The 17,839-nt window shown below is 32.2% G+C and overlaps 1 protein-coding gene across 7 annotated transcripts; it reads left to right on the forward strand.

The window, feature by feature from the left end:
• The first annotated feature begins 562 nt into the window (after nt 1-562).
• LOC105451019 (protein ECT2) lies at nt 563-14,825 on the forward strand. 7 transcript variants are annotated; one of them, XM_011691201.1, is made up of 17 exons: nt 563-1,021; nt 2,352-2,562; nt 2,688-2,826; nt 2,916-3,125; nt 3,532-3,678; nt 3,798-4,982; nt 5,465-5,599; nt 5,686-5,884; nt 6,284-6,420; nt 6,503-6,902; nt 6,990-7,430; nt 7,518-7,672; nt 8,059-8,144; nt 8,741-8,833; nt 10,032-10,206; nt 10,795-10,824; nt 11,371-11,455. In XM_011691201.1, the coding sequence occupies exons 1-16, from the start codon at nt 961-963 to the stop codon at nt 10,813-10,815; spliced, it is 3,795 nt and encodes a 1,264-aa protein (XP_011689503.1). In that variant the 5' UTR covers nt 563-960; the 3' UTR covers nt 10,816-10,824; nt 11,371-11,455. The 7 variants fall into 7 exon arrangements, with proteins under 7 accessions (XP_011689503.1, XP_011689499.1, XP_011689502.1 ...); XM_011691197.1 differs by lacking the exon at nt 10,795-10,824 and having other exon boundaries at nt 11,371-14,825; XM_011691200.1 differs by lacking the exon at nt 10,795-10,824 and having other exon boundaries at nt 8,741-8,779; nt 11,371-14,825.
• Nucleotides 14,826-17,839: the final 3,014 nt, after the last annotated feature.

The raw sequence follows: 17,839 nt of genomic DNA on the forward strand, positions 1-17,839 counted from the left end.
ATGAGATAAGCGATAAGAAAGAAAATCTGTTGGAGAGTTAATTAAGTTTAAGTTTAATAGCATTTTCGAACGGGATGGGTTTGATCCTTAGAACTTTATTTATATTAATATATGTTCTAAGATTTGATCGCTCCGAGAGCGGTTAATGACGTCACACGCTCTATTTTAGATTTTTGATTGGACGAGGAGAGCATGTGACGTTATTAATCACTCTCGGAGCGATCAAGCCCGTTCCGTTCGAAAACGCAATAAGTTTCATAAAAATCGATTTATTGTAATTATAACATCGTTATACGTTCGTTCGTTTCCATGTCTCTCTATATTATAGTCCATGGGTGTGCCAAAAATTGCTGCAACTTCACTTTGTAAAATCCCCTAGCTATGGAGGCAAAAATGATCGTTAGCAGCGCGCGCGCTGCGCGATTAACCAGGCGTCCGCGTCGTGTTGTTGATGGTGAGGAGAGGAACGGAAGACGAAGACGCGCAAGCGCGTGAAGAGTGAGGAGTAGCGCGCCAACGGCGCGAGTGAGACAATGCGAGGTTTCGGCGAGTCTCAACGAAATAGCCCGGTGGTGGGGCGGACAACACACGGGTCATACGCGGGAGGGAGGAACCGGAGGAAGGAAGGCCAAACCAAATCGTGTGGTTGATGCTGTTTGTCGATGGTTGCCGTCGGCACACTGCCTAGTTGTGCTCGTCGCGATTTTCGGGCAGGTAAAAGGTTCGTTTTTTTGCGTGGTGGAGCCGGGCGCGAGCGTGAAGTGAAGTTTCATGTCGAGCACGAAGGTGGTGCGGAGGACCTCGCGGCTGTCGCCTGCGCGGCAGCATTTTAAATGATCGGCGACGGGACGGGACGAGTGTCGTTGCACGTCGGAGACGGGAGGACACGCTCGGCAAGATTTGCGCGTACAAAGGGGCGAGAAGAGCGAACCGATGTTGTAACGTACGAGAGCCAGCAAGATGGAAGAGCGTAGCGTACACGGCAGTATCGGCGATATAAATAGTGCGGAGGCGACCAGAAGTAAGTACGAATCTGTCAACGTTAAATCATCCCACGGCGCCCCGTCTTGTGCGAACGTGAGGAAGAGAGAGAGAGAGAGAGCGAGGGACGGTGATGTCGTTGCGCGGTCGACTCGCCACCTTCGCCGAATCCACCTCCTGGCTGTAAGCCCTCTGCGCGATTTTTGAATTTACCTTCTCCGACCGAATCTGCGTCGGCGATGATCTCGCGTTTCACGGAAAACGTTTCCCGGACGTGAAAACACATCCGTTGAAAGCCTATATACATATACTTTTCTAACGGCCGTCTATCTTTATTTTCAAACTTTGCGAAATTTACGACTTTGATTCGTCATGGCCAATCAGTCACGGTATTCTCTCGGAGCTTTCTAGAATGAGATAAAAATTCAACGTTTTGTTTGAATAGCAAACAAAAGGATTTTCAAAAAAAAGAAAAGAAATAGTGATAGGGGGAAAAAAAATGTGAAAGTCTTTTGTAACTCTTATCCGTTATATAGTCCTGCAAATTCGACTTCGAATTTTCTAATACATATTATATTTAAGATAAATGGTTCCTCTCCGTGACGAGTGTCCTTATGAGACTCCTTGAAAATTACGATGCTGTTCTCGCAGTAGTTCGCGATCTCGCTCGTTTCTGCCTCTCTGTTATCTCCCTCTCTCGTTCTGTTTTTCTCTCCTCTTCGCTCTCGCTCCCTCTATCTTCCTGTCTCTTTCTGCCCTTCGTGTTTTTCACGAGTTAATTATCTTACGCCGAGCACGTGAATGGTGCGTACAGATGTATACATGTATACGCGACTTCCCGTTGCCTATGATACGAGATTAGAGCTTGTGTACTTTGTATAACAATGTTTGAATTTTACAGAAACGCTAAAAATAGCGTTTTCTAACAAATCTTTCTGTTAGCCTGTCGAAGTTTAAAACGGTATATTTGTAGTTTATTGGCAAACGTTTTTTATTTATTTACGTGCGCATGTAAAAAATTTCTAATTACCAAGAGAAGCTAATTATTATTAATTATTTTTTCATCTCAGTAATATTGTTTTGCAATTATTACTGTATTATAATGTTACATATAACATTGTTATAAATTTATAAATGATATAGTAATAAATAATTTATTAAAATTAAAAAATTATATATTTACATTATTTTGATTTTTTTAAACAATTGTTCATGTTATTAAAGTAAAATGTTAAATGGATATCTTTCTTGCTCTATCAGAGGTTCTCCTTCAACAAAATTAATACCTATATCAGTTTACTCAATGCAAATGATTATAAGCAGCGCGAATGATAAAAAGTTTGATAACGAGGAAATTATACGTTTTACAGCCTTAATAATACCACGTAAGAAGAGGATATGTTTAGTTGGTGCGACCTGCAATGATCCTGCACTTAATGCTGCTGCCCAACAATTCAAAGTGCCTGTACTCAAGTCTGAAACTGGTACAGAGTACATTGATGACACTACCTACAATACTTATTTTATACTCAAACAATTTGAAGGTCCCGAATACGATGGTTTATGCAAGAGCGCTCATAGGTTTGTACATAACAATGTAATATAGTCTTTTAGCATGCAAAATGGTTGAAATGTATCATGCTGACAGTCCTGATATCGAAAAAAAGTTCCACGATAATTCGTTTGATTTGTTTTTTTTTTTTTAGAGTACTGGGACCTACGGCTCTGCTGCAACTGGCAGAGAAGAAAGAATCCTTGCCCAGCATTAAAAGACCAATGTACACACAAGCTATGGTAGGGACAATAGTGGTATTTAGCGGTTTTCGAGCTAAAGAGGATGAATTGGTCAGTCCATTATCCATTTATAATTTTTATTTGATGTAATTGATTTATGTGTATCTTATATTTTTATAACGCTATGTATTTTTCAACAGCGCAAGTTAGCTAATATGATTCTTAATATGGGCGGTAGCATCCGAAAGGAGATGGGTATTAAAGTGACGCATCTTATTGCAAATCACTGCAGTGGAGAGAAGTATAGATATGCTGACACATTTGGATTGCCTATCATGTCGATAGAATGGGTGATGGCATTGTGGAATGCCAAAGACGATATCTCCATGTATGCAAACAAAGAGGAGTTGGTAAGTGATAATAATTGATACTAGACAATAATAATTCTAAAATGTAGCTTTGTCATAAAAAAATTTTCACATGATAAGAATAAAATAATTAAAACTTTAGCTTGTAATAATTAAAATTATTTTATTATATTCAACATATTCTAATAAATTCTAATACAAAACGCGCCAACACGGCTGAGTGCCACTGAAGGTAGCAGTAAAAAGATAGAGAAAATACGTGTATGTGAGCAAACAATCGTAGTGCAGAATCTGCGTTGCACTCTCTATCTCTCTATTGCTATCTCTGAGTACTTGGCGCGATAGCAAAGCAGCATAGTGTTCTCATTCAAGCTTTTATAGTTAACATTATGATAGTTTAGACGAAGAGTTTCCTTTTTCTTAAAAACACATTTAATTCTAATTGTAGATAGCAACTTACAAGTTGAAGCCATTTTACGGGGCAAAAGTATGTTTCTCTGGTTTTCCCGAAGAAGAGAAGAAGCATATGTGTGAAGTTCTTGAGCAGCAGGGTGGTGAACCCACTGAGATCGATGATCCGAGTTGCACCCATGTTGTAAGTAGTTAATATAATTTTCATATACTACTTTCAAATTATTTTCCGCATATACTTATTTATATGACGCTACATCACACATACTGACATGCATTACATCAATGATACACGTGCTTTAGGTGGTAGATATACCCGGCCTTTTCTGCAAGAGAGCCAACAATGTGGACTTGTATCTTAAAAACACGTCCAACAGTTCACGTTCTTTAACGTGTATTAAGCCAATTTCCTTTTCTCTTTACAATCCTTATTCAAACGCGGTTTTTAACGCTATAAAAACTTATAATATATCGAGTAACATATCGAGCTATCCTTCGTCGAAAAACAATTCGTTAATCTCGCGCACACAGGGTGTAGATTGTAATCAATGGAACGATCTTGTTTCCATATATGATATCAGTCAAGATTCTGTTATCAGTATGAATGATAAATGTCCCGCTTTACAAAATTCAATTATTAAATCCGAAAACTTATTCCATTCGTTCACCGAGCAAAGTGATTCTGGCATAGACATAACTAGATCATCTACTTCGTCTTCAGCGATTTCTATGCCAAATAAATATTCAGTTCCAACAACATCGACATTGATGAGCAATAAAAACGTTAAATTCCATATTTCCGAAAGTTCTTTGTTCGATAACGAAATATCTTGTGAAAGTACGTTTAACTTTTCTGATAAACCAGATGATTTAAAATCGCCGAAATCTTACGAGAAAAATAACGAATATAATCCTTGCGCGTCGCTAACGAGCAATAATGCATTATCTTTGAAATACCGTAAAAATATTCATTACGTACAGAATAATACATCGAAAAGTAAAATAATTCCTAAACGATATATAAAATGGCGAAAAACTAATTCTTGCACATTTATTCATAAAATGACGACAATTGAAAAGTATAAATTCACGAAGACGCGCTCGTATCCGAATATATCGAAGCGTGAGGAACAGTATAGCGATACCTTTTTACAGAATGCGTTAGATGAAAGTAATAAGCGTTTATCCAAATCATACACATCTATTTTCTCGAAAATCAGCCAATTCTCTTTCTGTCCAATATTTTCTAACAGTAAGCAAGATATTTCCGTCAATTCGCGCTGTTGTCCTCCTGAGAAAACTCTTTTCAAAAAGAAATACACATCTTTATCCAAGTCTTTCCCAATGCCTTCAAAAATGTCGAATACTAAACACAGCTCACGAAACATTTCTATATTTGATGGAAAAAGTAACGTACCGTCTGCATCACACGATGTGAAAACCGAATGTACAGATTTGAAGACGCAGAAGGATAAATCATTACACGTGGTACTTTTTTTACTTTTTTTTTGTTTTGTTTGTGGGAAAGTATTTCGTGGTTTAGTAATTTTCTCTGTGGTGTAAAATAAATATTTTAATAAATTTGGTATAAAATAAATTGACGTCTTTAATCATACATAGTGTAAGAAAAAGTGACTTAAAGGGTATGTGATATTCACTAATTTGAATAAAAAATTTAACACCAGGATTTAAAATCCAATTAAATTGATTAAAAATTATTATGGTGATATGATTAGATTTATGTCTTTGTGAACGTCCTATATATTTATTCACAATTTAAATTATTTTTACACAATACTAATGATATTTACAGTATTTATATTGTATTGTCCTTGAAAAATTTGGTGTGCAGAAATCATAATGTAAAAATGTTATATAAAATTGTATAACTGTCCTGTGATTTTAGATGCGACTGTAAATGGTCTGCTATAATGAAGTATAATAATGTTGATGTTTTTTTTTTATTACAGGTCGTAGATGAGTCCAATGTAAATGTTCTACCAAATTTAGTTTCAGTATCTGCTTTCATAGTCAAAACCGGTTGGTTTTGGACATCTGTACAGAATGAGGCAGCCGCTGATGAGAAAGAGTATCTATTTGAACATGTAAGTTTATAATAATAAAAAATTTCTTAAATATATCCAGTTACTGTTTGATATCTAAAATTGTGCGATATCTGAATTTTGTTTAGTATCTAGAAAAAGTTCTGTCCCCTACTGCGACGGGTAGACGAGACAGTGAACAGATACCACAGAATGTGACATTGTCAAAGCATCCCTGTTGGTTAGGCGGTACATTTTCTAATTTGTTACAAAATGGAGCGGATTCGCCAGCCAGTGTCAGTGGAAGCTTTCTGGACTGCACAGCAAGTCCAGATAAATTACTAGACGGTATATATCTAATATTTTTTTTTTATATTTTCATATTTGATTCTAAAGTATAATATCATAACAACGTTAAATATCAATTAATATTTATAAAGTTCACAAAAATAAATATATTGCTATTTTGACATCATGTCAATAGATCATAATCTTCTTTTTCTATATTGGCTCATTAAATGCAACTAGGTACTGACATTTTTGTGTTACAATGAATTTATTATTTTTTTTGTCTTAACGAAATAAGATGACTTACATCTTGCAGCATGGCATACAAAACATTTAGTGCTAGATTATTACAAAAATTAATAATTAAAAACACATTATATGCTTTTACCTATTTGTAAGATGAATCAAATGAAAAGGAAGAATGAAGAAGTATTAAAATTATTTATTACTAACCATTAGATATTCCAGAGGTGGAAGCTGTTGATACAGAACATTTACTGATAGTTAAAGAAAACTTGTCGCAACGTCATAAAGTATTTCTCGAATTAGTACAGACTGAATCCAATTACGTAGGCATCCTTAACACCATTATGACGGTAAATATTTATGCAGTAAATTGTTTTATATTTTTTAATAACTTTTTTAATAATCTACATTTGAATATTTTTTTGATTACAGCTCTTCAAATTGCCATTGGAAAATCTCATTGGCAAAAGTGGAAAAGAGTTGCTAAACAGCACTGAAGTAAAAATCATATTCGGCAATTTCCCACCTATTTATGACGTTCATAAACAGCTGTTGGAGGCATTGCGTTGTAGTGCCGCTCATTGGACGGAGGATATCAGCATAGGCGAGATATTTCTAAAGTTCGAACCAGATTTGGTTAAAGCGTATCCCCCATACGTCAACTTCTTCGAAAATACAAAACAAATGTTGGAAGAGTGTGATCAAAATAAGCCAAGATTTCACGCCTTTTTAAAAAATTGTCAGACAATACCGGAATGCGGTAGACAAAGCTTAAAGGACCTGTTAATTAAACCAATACAAAGGTTACCCAGTATTAGTTTACTATTAAGCGGTAAGATTAAATTATACTTTCAATATTAACTTTACTTTTGCTCATTATACATTTTCTGACGTCAGCGCAATGCTTTTCTTATTACAGAAATTCTTAAACATACGGACAGAAGTAATCCAGACTATAGTGCGCTGGAAGCTGCTCGTAACAGTATTGATAAAGTGAATACGTACATAAATGAGGACAAAAGGAAAACGGAGCGGCAATTAGCAATGTTCGATATCTTCAATGAGATCGATAATTGCCCGCCACATCTAGTTTCCTCGCATAGATCATTTATCAGTAAATGTGACGTAATGGAAGTTACGGAAGGTCTTAGCGGACGTGGCGATCACTTAGTATTATTCCTCTTCACCGATACTCTCGAAATTTGCAAGAAGAGATCGAAAGCTTTTAACTCGTTGAAGAGCCCTAATACTATAAATGGCTTGCAATCGATCAAACTTAGCCAGGGAAAGCCGTATAAACATATAAAAATGTTGTCTCTAAGTACCATAAGAAAAGTCGTGGATATTCGAGAAACTGATGGTACGTAAATATTGTGCGTATGTAAAAAAAAACGCATGCATTCTTTGTAAAATAAAATTATAACTAATCGTGCAATTTTTCGTTCAGAATGTCACAAAGTATTTGCGCTCGTGGTAAGAGGTACTCAGGAACTGAAGGAAAAGTTCTTTTCGTTTGTAATTACTGATGAGGAAGTAAACAAAACGAATTATCTACAGACTTTATGTAGGCAAATGGCCCTTGCTATCCGTGTAGCCGATGCTGTAAGTTAGAGTGTATTATTTAAAACTATATGTCATATATAAATCTTCAAACAATCAAGTTTAAAAAAAGGTTTCGCAAAGTGTTTACCGTAGATTTTGTTGGCAGAAAGATGTATAAATTTGATGCAAGACTTACTGTATATAATGCTGTTGATAGAATGTTGGCAGAAATATAACATAGTTCATTATTTTGCGTTTGACAAATGCTGCTCGGTTTTCTGTCATCAATACGCCGTTGCATCATATGTCTTCTGCCAGTGAAATACAAGCGAACTTGATGCAGCGAATGTCAATTTACTGCAACTTCTGCTTGTATCTACTGGCAGGCTTAAATGTTAAATTACAATATATAATATTAATTTATGTTATTTATTTTTCTTTATCAGGATACGTTACTCATTAGATACGATTCGCATCAACTTGAAGTTGGTACTAGCGATGTGGCATCAGGAACATTAAAGAAAACAATTAAGTGAGTACATTTGTGCCTTCAAACTAATTATACTTTTTACTAATTTATACATCATTACTTTAATATTATATGTAACTGAAGTAATAGTAAAATGTCTCTTTGATACGTAGCAAATTGTCTCTTACAGGCTATTTGTCAAATATTATAAGGTGTGAGGAGTGATTTTTTTCTTCTCTTGTAGTTAGATAATTTTATTATTAGATTACACATATTGTGATAGAATTCAGTTATCTATATAAATTAGGTTATTAGAATAGAAATTTTTATCTTAATAAATATTTTGAATGAAAAAGTAATGTGATAGTAGATTTAATGAAGATATTAATATTTAATTATTAATATCTAAGAATGTTAGAATAACTATTACTTATGACAAAATTAAAAATAATTATAATTTTGATCTACCATTGCGTTCAGATAAAGCGAATATATTATTTGATGAGCGGCAAATTGTAAATTTATGTCGTTTCTATTCGGATGATTTAATTATAAATGGTATTGAAATATTTCTACAATCAAAAGATTTATATATTGTACATATTCTATACTCTATTGCATGATGTAAAGAAATAATGGGGCGACCCGTTTGGTTACAGGAGCCTATTTCATAATTTTTACCTGGAGTATATGGACCCGTATGTCTTCCTACTCAATAGCATGTGTGAAACCACGTTACATGTCCCACTACCGTCAGTTTTCGCACCAAGGCTGAATATATTTTTTTACTTGCTTTTTATTCTCAGTTCTTTACTCAGTGGCGTAATTATTATTAAGCGCGCGTAATCAAATTCTTAAGCTTGTTATTTCAGCAGATTTAAAAATAATTAAAAGAATTAAAACAGAAATGTTTCATTAATCAAATGAATGTTTACATATAATATAAAATACAGATTTGTAAACATTTTTGCATCTAAAATAAGAAAACGGTCTTTTTAATTCTTTTGATTAAAAAGACTGAAAATTTGTAATTATGCTACTGAAAACTTTGCTTTTAAGATTTTGTTTTATGCTGTGATGAAAAGATATAATCTTATTCAGAAACAATTTCTTAGCCAATTTTGATCAGTTCAAGTATAATGTAACATAATTTTAAACTTTATATATATATATATATATATATATATATATAAAATATATATATATATATAAAAGTTTATTATATTTTTCTTTAAACGAGGATTAAATGTTATATATTTTCTATATCTTTAATATGTATTTGCATTTTTTAACTGATTGTTGTTTTAATTGTAACATTAATTATTCTGCATTATAATTTAATTTGCAATTTAATTGCTTTGTTTTAAAATTTTTGTTAATAGTGCTTTTGTTTACTGCTTGATTTTATTTTTTATTTATAATTTTTTAGGCTATAATTTAACATATATATGCGCGCACGCGCATACACACACACACACACACACACACACACATACACACAAAGAAAATAGAAAATATACATACATGTATATTTTTCTCTTTATTAATAGGTATTATTTCTCTTATTATGCAGCCATGGTGCAATTGTCACTGTCTCTTATTATCGCGTGATTGTATTATATTGTTTTGAAAAATTCTGCATGTATTATATCTTATATTTTCTTTGTACCATAGTGATATTCTATCTGCATGTATTTGTTTTCTTAGTATAACAATTCTTATTTATGACAATGTTTTTGTGGATTTTATGACGCAGGTCTCTCTGTTTGTTCGCAAACTTTTTTTCCTCCATGTGAAATAGATTTTATTACCGTGTAATCAAAAAAAAAAATACATGCAAAAGATCTTACAATTGTTAACTCGAAAGGAGGAAAGAAAGTTTTAATGTTGCATTTAAACGATCCCATAAGTATATGAAAAAAAACTTAAAATTATATTTTTTTTCTCCAGGTTTGCGTCTCGTACAAGAGCGAGAGTTGGCCGAGCGTTTAGTTTCAATAAAACACCAAGCAAACTAAATAGAGCAATGTCTACGATTATGTCCCCGTTTGGAGTAACACAAAATCATCCACCGACAAACCAACAAATAGCTCAGATGCGGCTAGGTAGTTGCAACAACATCAGCGTTAGTTGATAATCTTTTTTATACAGATTTTTCTTCTATTCACTTTCCTTTCGCTTTCCTTTTTCTTCTTTCGTTTTTCTTTTTCTTCGTTTGTTTTTCTTTTTCTGCTTTCGCTTTTCTTTTTCTTCGTTTGCTTTACATTCACTATAAACTACTATTTCTTTTCCATTTGTTATCTCTTAATTTTATTTTAATAATCTTACGTATAGAACGCGTGTATGCACGCGGATTGTGAAGGGAACTATAATTGCAATCTTTTTTTATATTTGTGTTCTATTATAAATTAACTTTTTCATGTTAAAAAGTTAAAACAATTTTTAGTATAAGATGGATTTATTTTTTGTATTTTGTAAAATAAATATATATTCCGCACGTTAAATATGATTTCTTCAATGATATATATATTGACAACTCCTTAGCTAAATATGATTTTTATCTGTTCTATTAGGCCAGTATCTTATATATTTTTCATTTATGAAATATTTTGAACTTCTATTTTATCTTATTTTTGCTTGCAATTAATTTTTGTTACTATATTATTATGGAAAAATATATTAATAATGTTAACGAATTTTTATGCTGACTTAGTCTATGGACGAACTATATTAAGGATTTCATGTAAGTACGTTAGATAACATGTGTTGGAATCTATTTTTTGTATTTATTTCTTAATGGAAAGTAATTTTTTTTTACTAGATTTGTATGTATATATATTAATGTTTATTATATTCTCGATATTCGCTTAATTCCATAAGATTTAATGATTTTATTCAGACCATAAAATTTAACATATATTAGAGAGAATAATATATTTATATATACTTTTATAATAAAATTAATTTTACAGTAAAACTAAGATATATAAATTATATTGCAATTGTATCTTATGGCAAGTTAAATTTTCTCTTTCTTCTTCAATCTCTTATATATTATAACTCCATTTCAATAACTTATCACATTATTTTCTATACTATTTTTAATCTATCGATAATAAATTAATAATTCAACATATATTGATAACTGTTTTAAATAAAACTATTCTTTTATGTTGTATTTCAAAATTAAATCTAAATGTCGAAGTTTTTATTACTGCATTTTTCATTTTTATATTTAAAAAAAATAAGAGAATGGAGAATGAATACATCGAGTCTTATATCTTTCCAGGAGCTGGATAATGGTGGTTCAAGTTCTCCAAATCGAGAGGATGTTCTAGTTGCGCCGATGTCAGATCAACCGACTCGAAAGGCTCTCAGCATGGCTTCGCTGCGAAGGTTGTAATTAGTATGCAACAAGTCATACTTCCTTTTGCTACAGTCGTTTAGTATTCTGAACAAAGAGACGTGCATTTTTAACAAACCACTATGGTATGTTAAACTAATATATATCGTCAATAGTGATTAAGACATTAATTATATCAATATCGGAGAAGGCCCGAAGACGTGCTGTAACATTTTTACCCATCACACTTCTGTGTTTTAAATAATTATAATTACTTCATTTCCCCATTATTACTGTTTTTATAATAAGAATTCAGTACAATTTCCTGAATACCGCCTTAGCCTCGGATACATCATTATAAAAATGATATTACTGTTATTAGTGCCAATAATGTCTAGTTATTGTTATATTACCATTATTAATATCATTTATTTATTTTATGTATTATCTCTTTGTAATTATTGTATATGCCTTCTTAGCTTCCGCACTTATTCGCCGATAAAATACGATTTAAAAAATCGTCTTTTTATAAAAATACAATTCGCTCTTTGTCGAGTCGAGTCAATTAAATTATTCTAAGAAATATACCGTCAAATTATCCACTGATTCGGAGATACTTTTTCGGACTTTCTAATCATTATTTTAACGACAAATAAAGCCAGACTTATATCGATAGACACTGCAGGCATGTGCAAAACCTTTCTTAATAAATGTATCGATAATTTGTAAAAAAAAATAGCATTAATGTCTCGTTAATATATCCCATTGCATTCGCAATCTCAATGCAAAAAAATAGGAAAAGCATTTGTTTTTCATTTTTAAAGTGAATTAAGCAAGTATGCTAAAACTTTAATCACAGCATGAAATAAATATTCAACTAATAAGAATAATAATTTATTGTATTTAAGTTTTTGACATCAAAATTTTCTGCAATTTCAACTTTACTTACTATCTTTTTCATTTTTGTTTTTCTATTTATTAGAATTTGTTCAGCGGGAATCATACAGAAGAGGTCTGATCTTTGAGCTATAAAAAAATTTACATGCGGCTTAATTTCACTTTAATCGATTTTATCAACGAAGCAATAGATTTTTTAATAACACTTAAAAATATTCATATTTCAAGAATTAAGTTTTGGAATAAAGTCTGGCGTATGTGTGAAAAATATTAAAATCCAAAAATGAGAACATTGTTAAATACTAATGATCGAATGCATACCTGCTATGTGCCAATATAGTCAATATATTTAATCAACAAAAATAATGTCGACCGTTATGAATTTGATAGGTTTTGCTAAGATAATATTATATTTCAATGACCTGTGATTTGATTGGGTTTATCACGAGGAGAGACAATGCAATTTACTAATTTTAATACGTCCAAAATTTATTGAAGATAAATCGCACAAAAAAAAATAGAAATTCCACAATTTTATAACGTTAATATGGAATTGAAATAAGAACTGATACGTAAAATTGTACTATTTCATAAATGTTTATACAATTTTGTATCTTTGTACTTTTTTCATAATTTTGCATAATTAACTATATCGGGAAAAATGAATAATTGCCAATGTTAAAAATATTATTGAAGGTAGGGACTTGGAGATAAGGAGATAAACAACGAGAAAAATATTGCTCTTTTCTGTATAGTTAACGACATAATTATAAGACATACATATAAGAGAAAATAATAGTGCACTAAATACAATCAATAATATTCTTAATATGCAAACTATATCTTCGTTCTAGAATTCTCTGTGCTTCGATAATTATTTACTTCGCTATTATATAATCAAATGAATTTTTTTCAATCACCAAGTTTGCATAAATTCTTTATATAATTGATACATATAAAAGCAACCGACTTGTTTTTTTTATAGCATTAATTATTCATTTTTATGCTTAGTTTGTGAGATTTTTCTAATTGCACAGGCTCTAAAACGTCATTCATTATCTATTAATTCAACAACTGATTCGAAGAAACATTGCATGTGAATAAAATTATATGTGAAAGATAATCACGATATGTAATATAAATATATCGTAGCGAAAACGATCACAACTGATAAGCTCCTCTTTAAAGTTTAATGCATGATAAATCGATTAGTTGAAGGATTGCAAACGTACATCATTATAAATCTTAAAACTCTCAAGGCGCTCTAAGTGAGCATTTTATTTCTTATACATTATACTATTTTTTATAAATTTAATTTCGTGCAACATTAATAGTTGCAGAATTTGCGTTGCCTAATACAGCAACATCTTGCCATTGTAATTTTGTTCGTAAAATTGTTTAGACAGGCCGTAATATGCGTAAGATTGTTTTACGAATGCATCCACGTACACGTGTATTCGCTATTGTATTGTAATGCGAATACGCCCAAGTATTTCGTTTGGCCATGATTGTATATGTTCCAGCTCTAAGTATTAGCATTTTCTTGATAGTCCATCATTTGAGGACTAACTAAAGTTTATTTTCGAATCGTTAATACGATGAAGTAAGAGAGGAAGAATAAATATTTAGTTTAATTACAAAATAGTTGATTATTATGAAATGTACTTGGCGGAAAATCTTATAGGCATAGAATTATTTCTTCTCATTCCAGTCTTTTCTAGCTACTCTTTACTCGATCAATATATAATACGGGGTCCTCCTGTCTGTTCTTTTTATAGGATGATACTAGTGTTACCTCTTCTAAAGTAATTAAACAAAACGCTGAGAGAGGATTAGAGCTTTAATATTTTATAACTTAGTACGGGAGCAACATTTAATTTCTTTTTTTTACAAGCATTGCCACATGTGAGTCACGAGACAAATCTGACAATGTGATATCGATATATTTTTTTTGTATCCGTTGCATGTATATATTGATTGATTAAAGAAAACCAGCGTGTGAATCGCATAAGACTGCAGAGAAAGTGAAGAAATTTCGATCACTGCTTATAAGGGTTTATACAGTTTCATATTACCGATTATATTCTCTCTTGTCATCTTATAATATAATTAGTGCCTTGAGTATGATAATGAGTACGAATAAAACTTGTACAATGAAATGTACTTTTTGTATATGTGCCTGATTCGCGAAAGAGATGAATCGCGAGATTTCTTCTCTCTCGATTTCGTCTCTCATATAATATTTTGTGCCTCCTGATTTAGACTATTTATTAAGATTCCGACTTTGCGTACTACTCTGCCTTATTTCAAAACCAGTGAGAGATACGGTACCTTATACTTTCTAATAACGAAATATAATAACGAGGACGTGCTTTCTATCAAATGCCATTCGCGTGCATACTCGAAATAAAAGCACACTACCTATTTATAATAATATTAATTATATAATAGTCATTAATCATTAAATAGAATAGTGGTATGAATCACGGGAAAAATATAAAAAATTTTTACACATATCAGTTTTCGTAATCTGGTATCGCGTAATTGGTTTAATATAAAATGTAAATCCTAAATAATCGCTGCAATTTTTCAACGTAAGACTATATAAGATATACTACTATTCTCGCGAGTCCTCTTTTGTGACACGTAGAAAGTTCAGAATATCTACTCGGACACCTGTCTTGTGCGTATTTTCCAATCTTTTGTTAAGAATAATAAAAAAAGTATCAGCGGGTCAACTGCGTCGGCCACGCTTCATGCGTAATCGATCTACTTCCCAACTCTCATGTTCCTTTATTACAGAAAGTAATTAGGTGGCGAGGTAGTATGAAAGTCGCGTGGTGATATGCCAAAACAAGTGTCCTTGATTTAGGTGCATTGTAAATAGTAAAATATTTTGCAGGAACTAATGTAATGTAGAGAACTTTTTTTTTACTATTCGCCTAAGATTATTATATCGTCTTACAATTCTCGCGCAGTTATTATTTATACATTATTAATACTGTGTAATTGAATGTATAAATATAATTTAACATATATTATGTAAACCGAAACCCCCGCTGTTTCCTTGTTTGTTCACCTTTTTCAAATTCTTTCAGATACACGTAAAGTACAGTTTATATTAAAAACTTTTAATTTGAAAGATCATATTAGTATTAGTAATTTTTATCAGTAAAAATACATATTATGATTTTTTTTACAAGATAGCGCGAATAAAATATATATTCCATGTCTACAAGACAAATGTGGAAAAATCGCCAATTAGACTGTGGACTTGAAGCAACAGTTAATGTTCGAACGTTATTCAAAATTCGCATAAAGTGTAACTTTATTTTACATTATTACATTGATATAAAATCGTATTACTTTTACCAAATGTACAAAGTATTTTTGAACGTAGATTCACGATAGAAGAAGTTATATTGACATGGATTGACAAATTGTTCCATTATTTCGCGTTTCGTGCATTTTCCTGTATTATCAGAAGAAGCGCATGTTCATCGAAAATATATGCGATTTAGCGGAAGTAGACGAGATTTTCATCTCGTGCTACAGAAGATACGTCTTTTGTTTTGAAATCGGGCGATATGTTTAAGATTTCTAAATATATATACGCAATAAGTTCAGTGAAAAAGATAATTATAAATGGAAATTACAATTTTTTCTCTCTTTATCTTATTCTCTCTCATCCGATATATCTTTAACAGATTTCATATTTTATATCCTTTAGGGAAATATTCAAAGTTAATAATACGGACTTGTATAAATATTAACTTGCAGGTACAGTAATATCGCATTGCAGTAATTGATTATTGAAATTATATTACACATGGGTATAGTGTAATGTTACTGTTACATACTTTTCTGTATTACCATTCATAAATTACATTTATGCATGTAATATTCATATATCATCACAACGCGTCCCTATATTAATCAGATACGAGTATTTTTGAGATACGGGTAACATATGAGCGTTTCTCTGAAATTTATTGCATGCTCCAGTTTGTCGAATTAAAGACGCGGAGAACACGCGCGAGAATAATGTCTTTTAAACACTAAAAGTTCATTAAATCAAACTTCACTATCCCTCTATTATATTTTTATTTATTATTTCTTGATTTATTTTTTTACCAAAATAAAATATGCAAAGTTGTTGACAGGAAAAAAAAACGTGTGAGAAAATGAATGTTAAAAAGAAAAATATTCTGCCAAATATAAAAAATATCATTTGCCAGCTTGACTTTCTGATATTTCCGTAGTAATCAAATTTTATTTCTACCCTTACGCAAATAAAACTAGAGAACAATTAAAGCTAAAGGATGAGATGAAACGGATAACACTGCATTAAATATATATCTGAAGCAACACAAACTTAGACTAGCTTCATTTGCACTTGGATAAGCGTGGAAATAAATATGATTACTTGCTGAAATCAGGCGAGCGAAGCTGAGATCGAACACCAACAAAAGGCGTAATGCGGTTGGAATCGCTGATGCAAGGTCTTCATCGTGGAAATAGACTACGAAACAGCAAACTCGGTTAACGGTGATGCGTCTCGCGCCTCTATCTCCCGATACAAATTACAACTCGGCAATTGGTAGAATCGATATCGACCTTTTGCTCTTTACGAAGCGCATTCACCTCTCATTTCTCCGGCACTATTAACTTTTGATTGCATCACCAAGCGGAAGTTTAAGTGCACTCGATAAAGGATACTCCGAAGATAGATGAATCCGATAAAAAAAGGAAGTATATATTTTTTGATGGGTTGTATTCAGAATTTTACTGGACGATATATCTCGCGTGGCGAAAGAGACCCCGCCGGGGTCTTGTCGAGATATCTCGTTGGAAAATCATGATGTCCCCGAGATATATCTCGCATAAGAGCATCCGCAGAATATTCTTAAAAGAGACGTAACTAAAATATACATCGTCGTCTATGTTAACGCGCGTACAGCAGCCAAACTGATTAACCTCCGCGAAATAAAAAGTAGAGAAAATTGATGAAGTTATAAACTGCGGTCGTTAACGATTTTACGAGCAATATTTTAAAAGTGATTCTAAAAATGAATGATTCGAAATGAAGTTGATCAGTTTGGCTTTTGAGACGCTCCATATATCACCGGATGATCCGCATAGTATTGCACACGCCCCGTTTCGTTGGAAATTATTATATAAGTCGATAAAATATTTTTTAAAAACATTTAATGTGCAATAAACGGGATACCTATTTATTCCTTCTTGGTAAATAAAAATATTTTATTATTACCCCTGTCTTTTGTTTCCTTAAATAAATCCGATAGTCCGTAACTTCCGATGACTCGTCTCTTGCATTTTTCTCACCGCCTGGCGAGGACCGTCGCTTGTTAAAAGAAACTTAATAGATTTCTGGAATACGAAGTTTTAAATTGAGTTTCGCCGCGAAGTTACGTAATCCTGCTAAATAATTACCAAATAATAAATCCATAACTCTCCGTTGAGGGGGGGGGGATCGGAAGAGCACACGTCTGAACTC

Source organism: Wasmannia auropunctata, unplaced genomic scaffold (assembly GCF_000956235.1).
Source record: "Wasmannia auropunctata unplaced genomic scaffold, wasmannia.A_1.0 LD336053.1, whole genome shotgun sequence".
NCBI classification, from domain to species: Eukaryota; Metazoa; Arthropoda; class Insecta; order Hymenoptera; family Formicidae; genus Wasmannia; species Wasmannia auropunctata.

Bases quoted from the DNA above. Each gene is read 5' to 3' on its own strand.
- LOC105451019 (XM_011691197.1), top strand. From the start codon at position 961: ATGGAAGAGCGTAGCGTACACGGCAGTATCGGCGATATAAATAGTGCG. The intron at 2,827-2,915 runs GTCAGTCCATTA...ATTTTTCAACAG, and splicing joins GAGCTAAAGAGGATGAATTG to CGCAAGTTAGCTAATATGAT. The intron at 7,431-7,517 runs GTACGTAAATAT...TTTTTCGTTCAG, and splicing joins GGATATTCGAGAAACTGATG to AATGTCACAAAGTATTTGCG.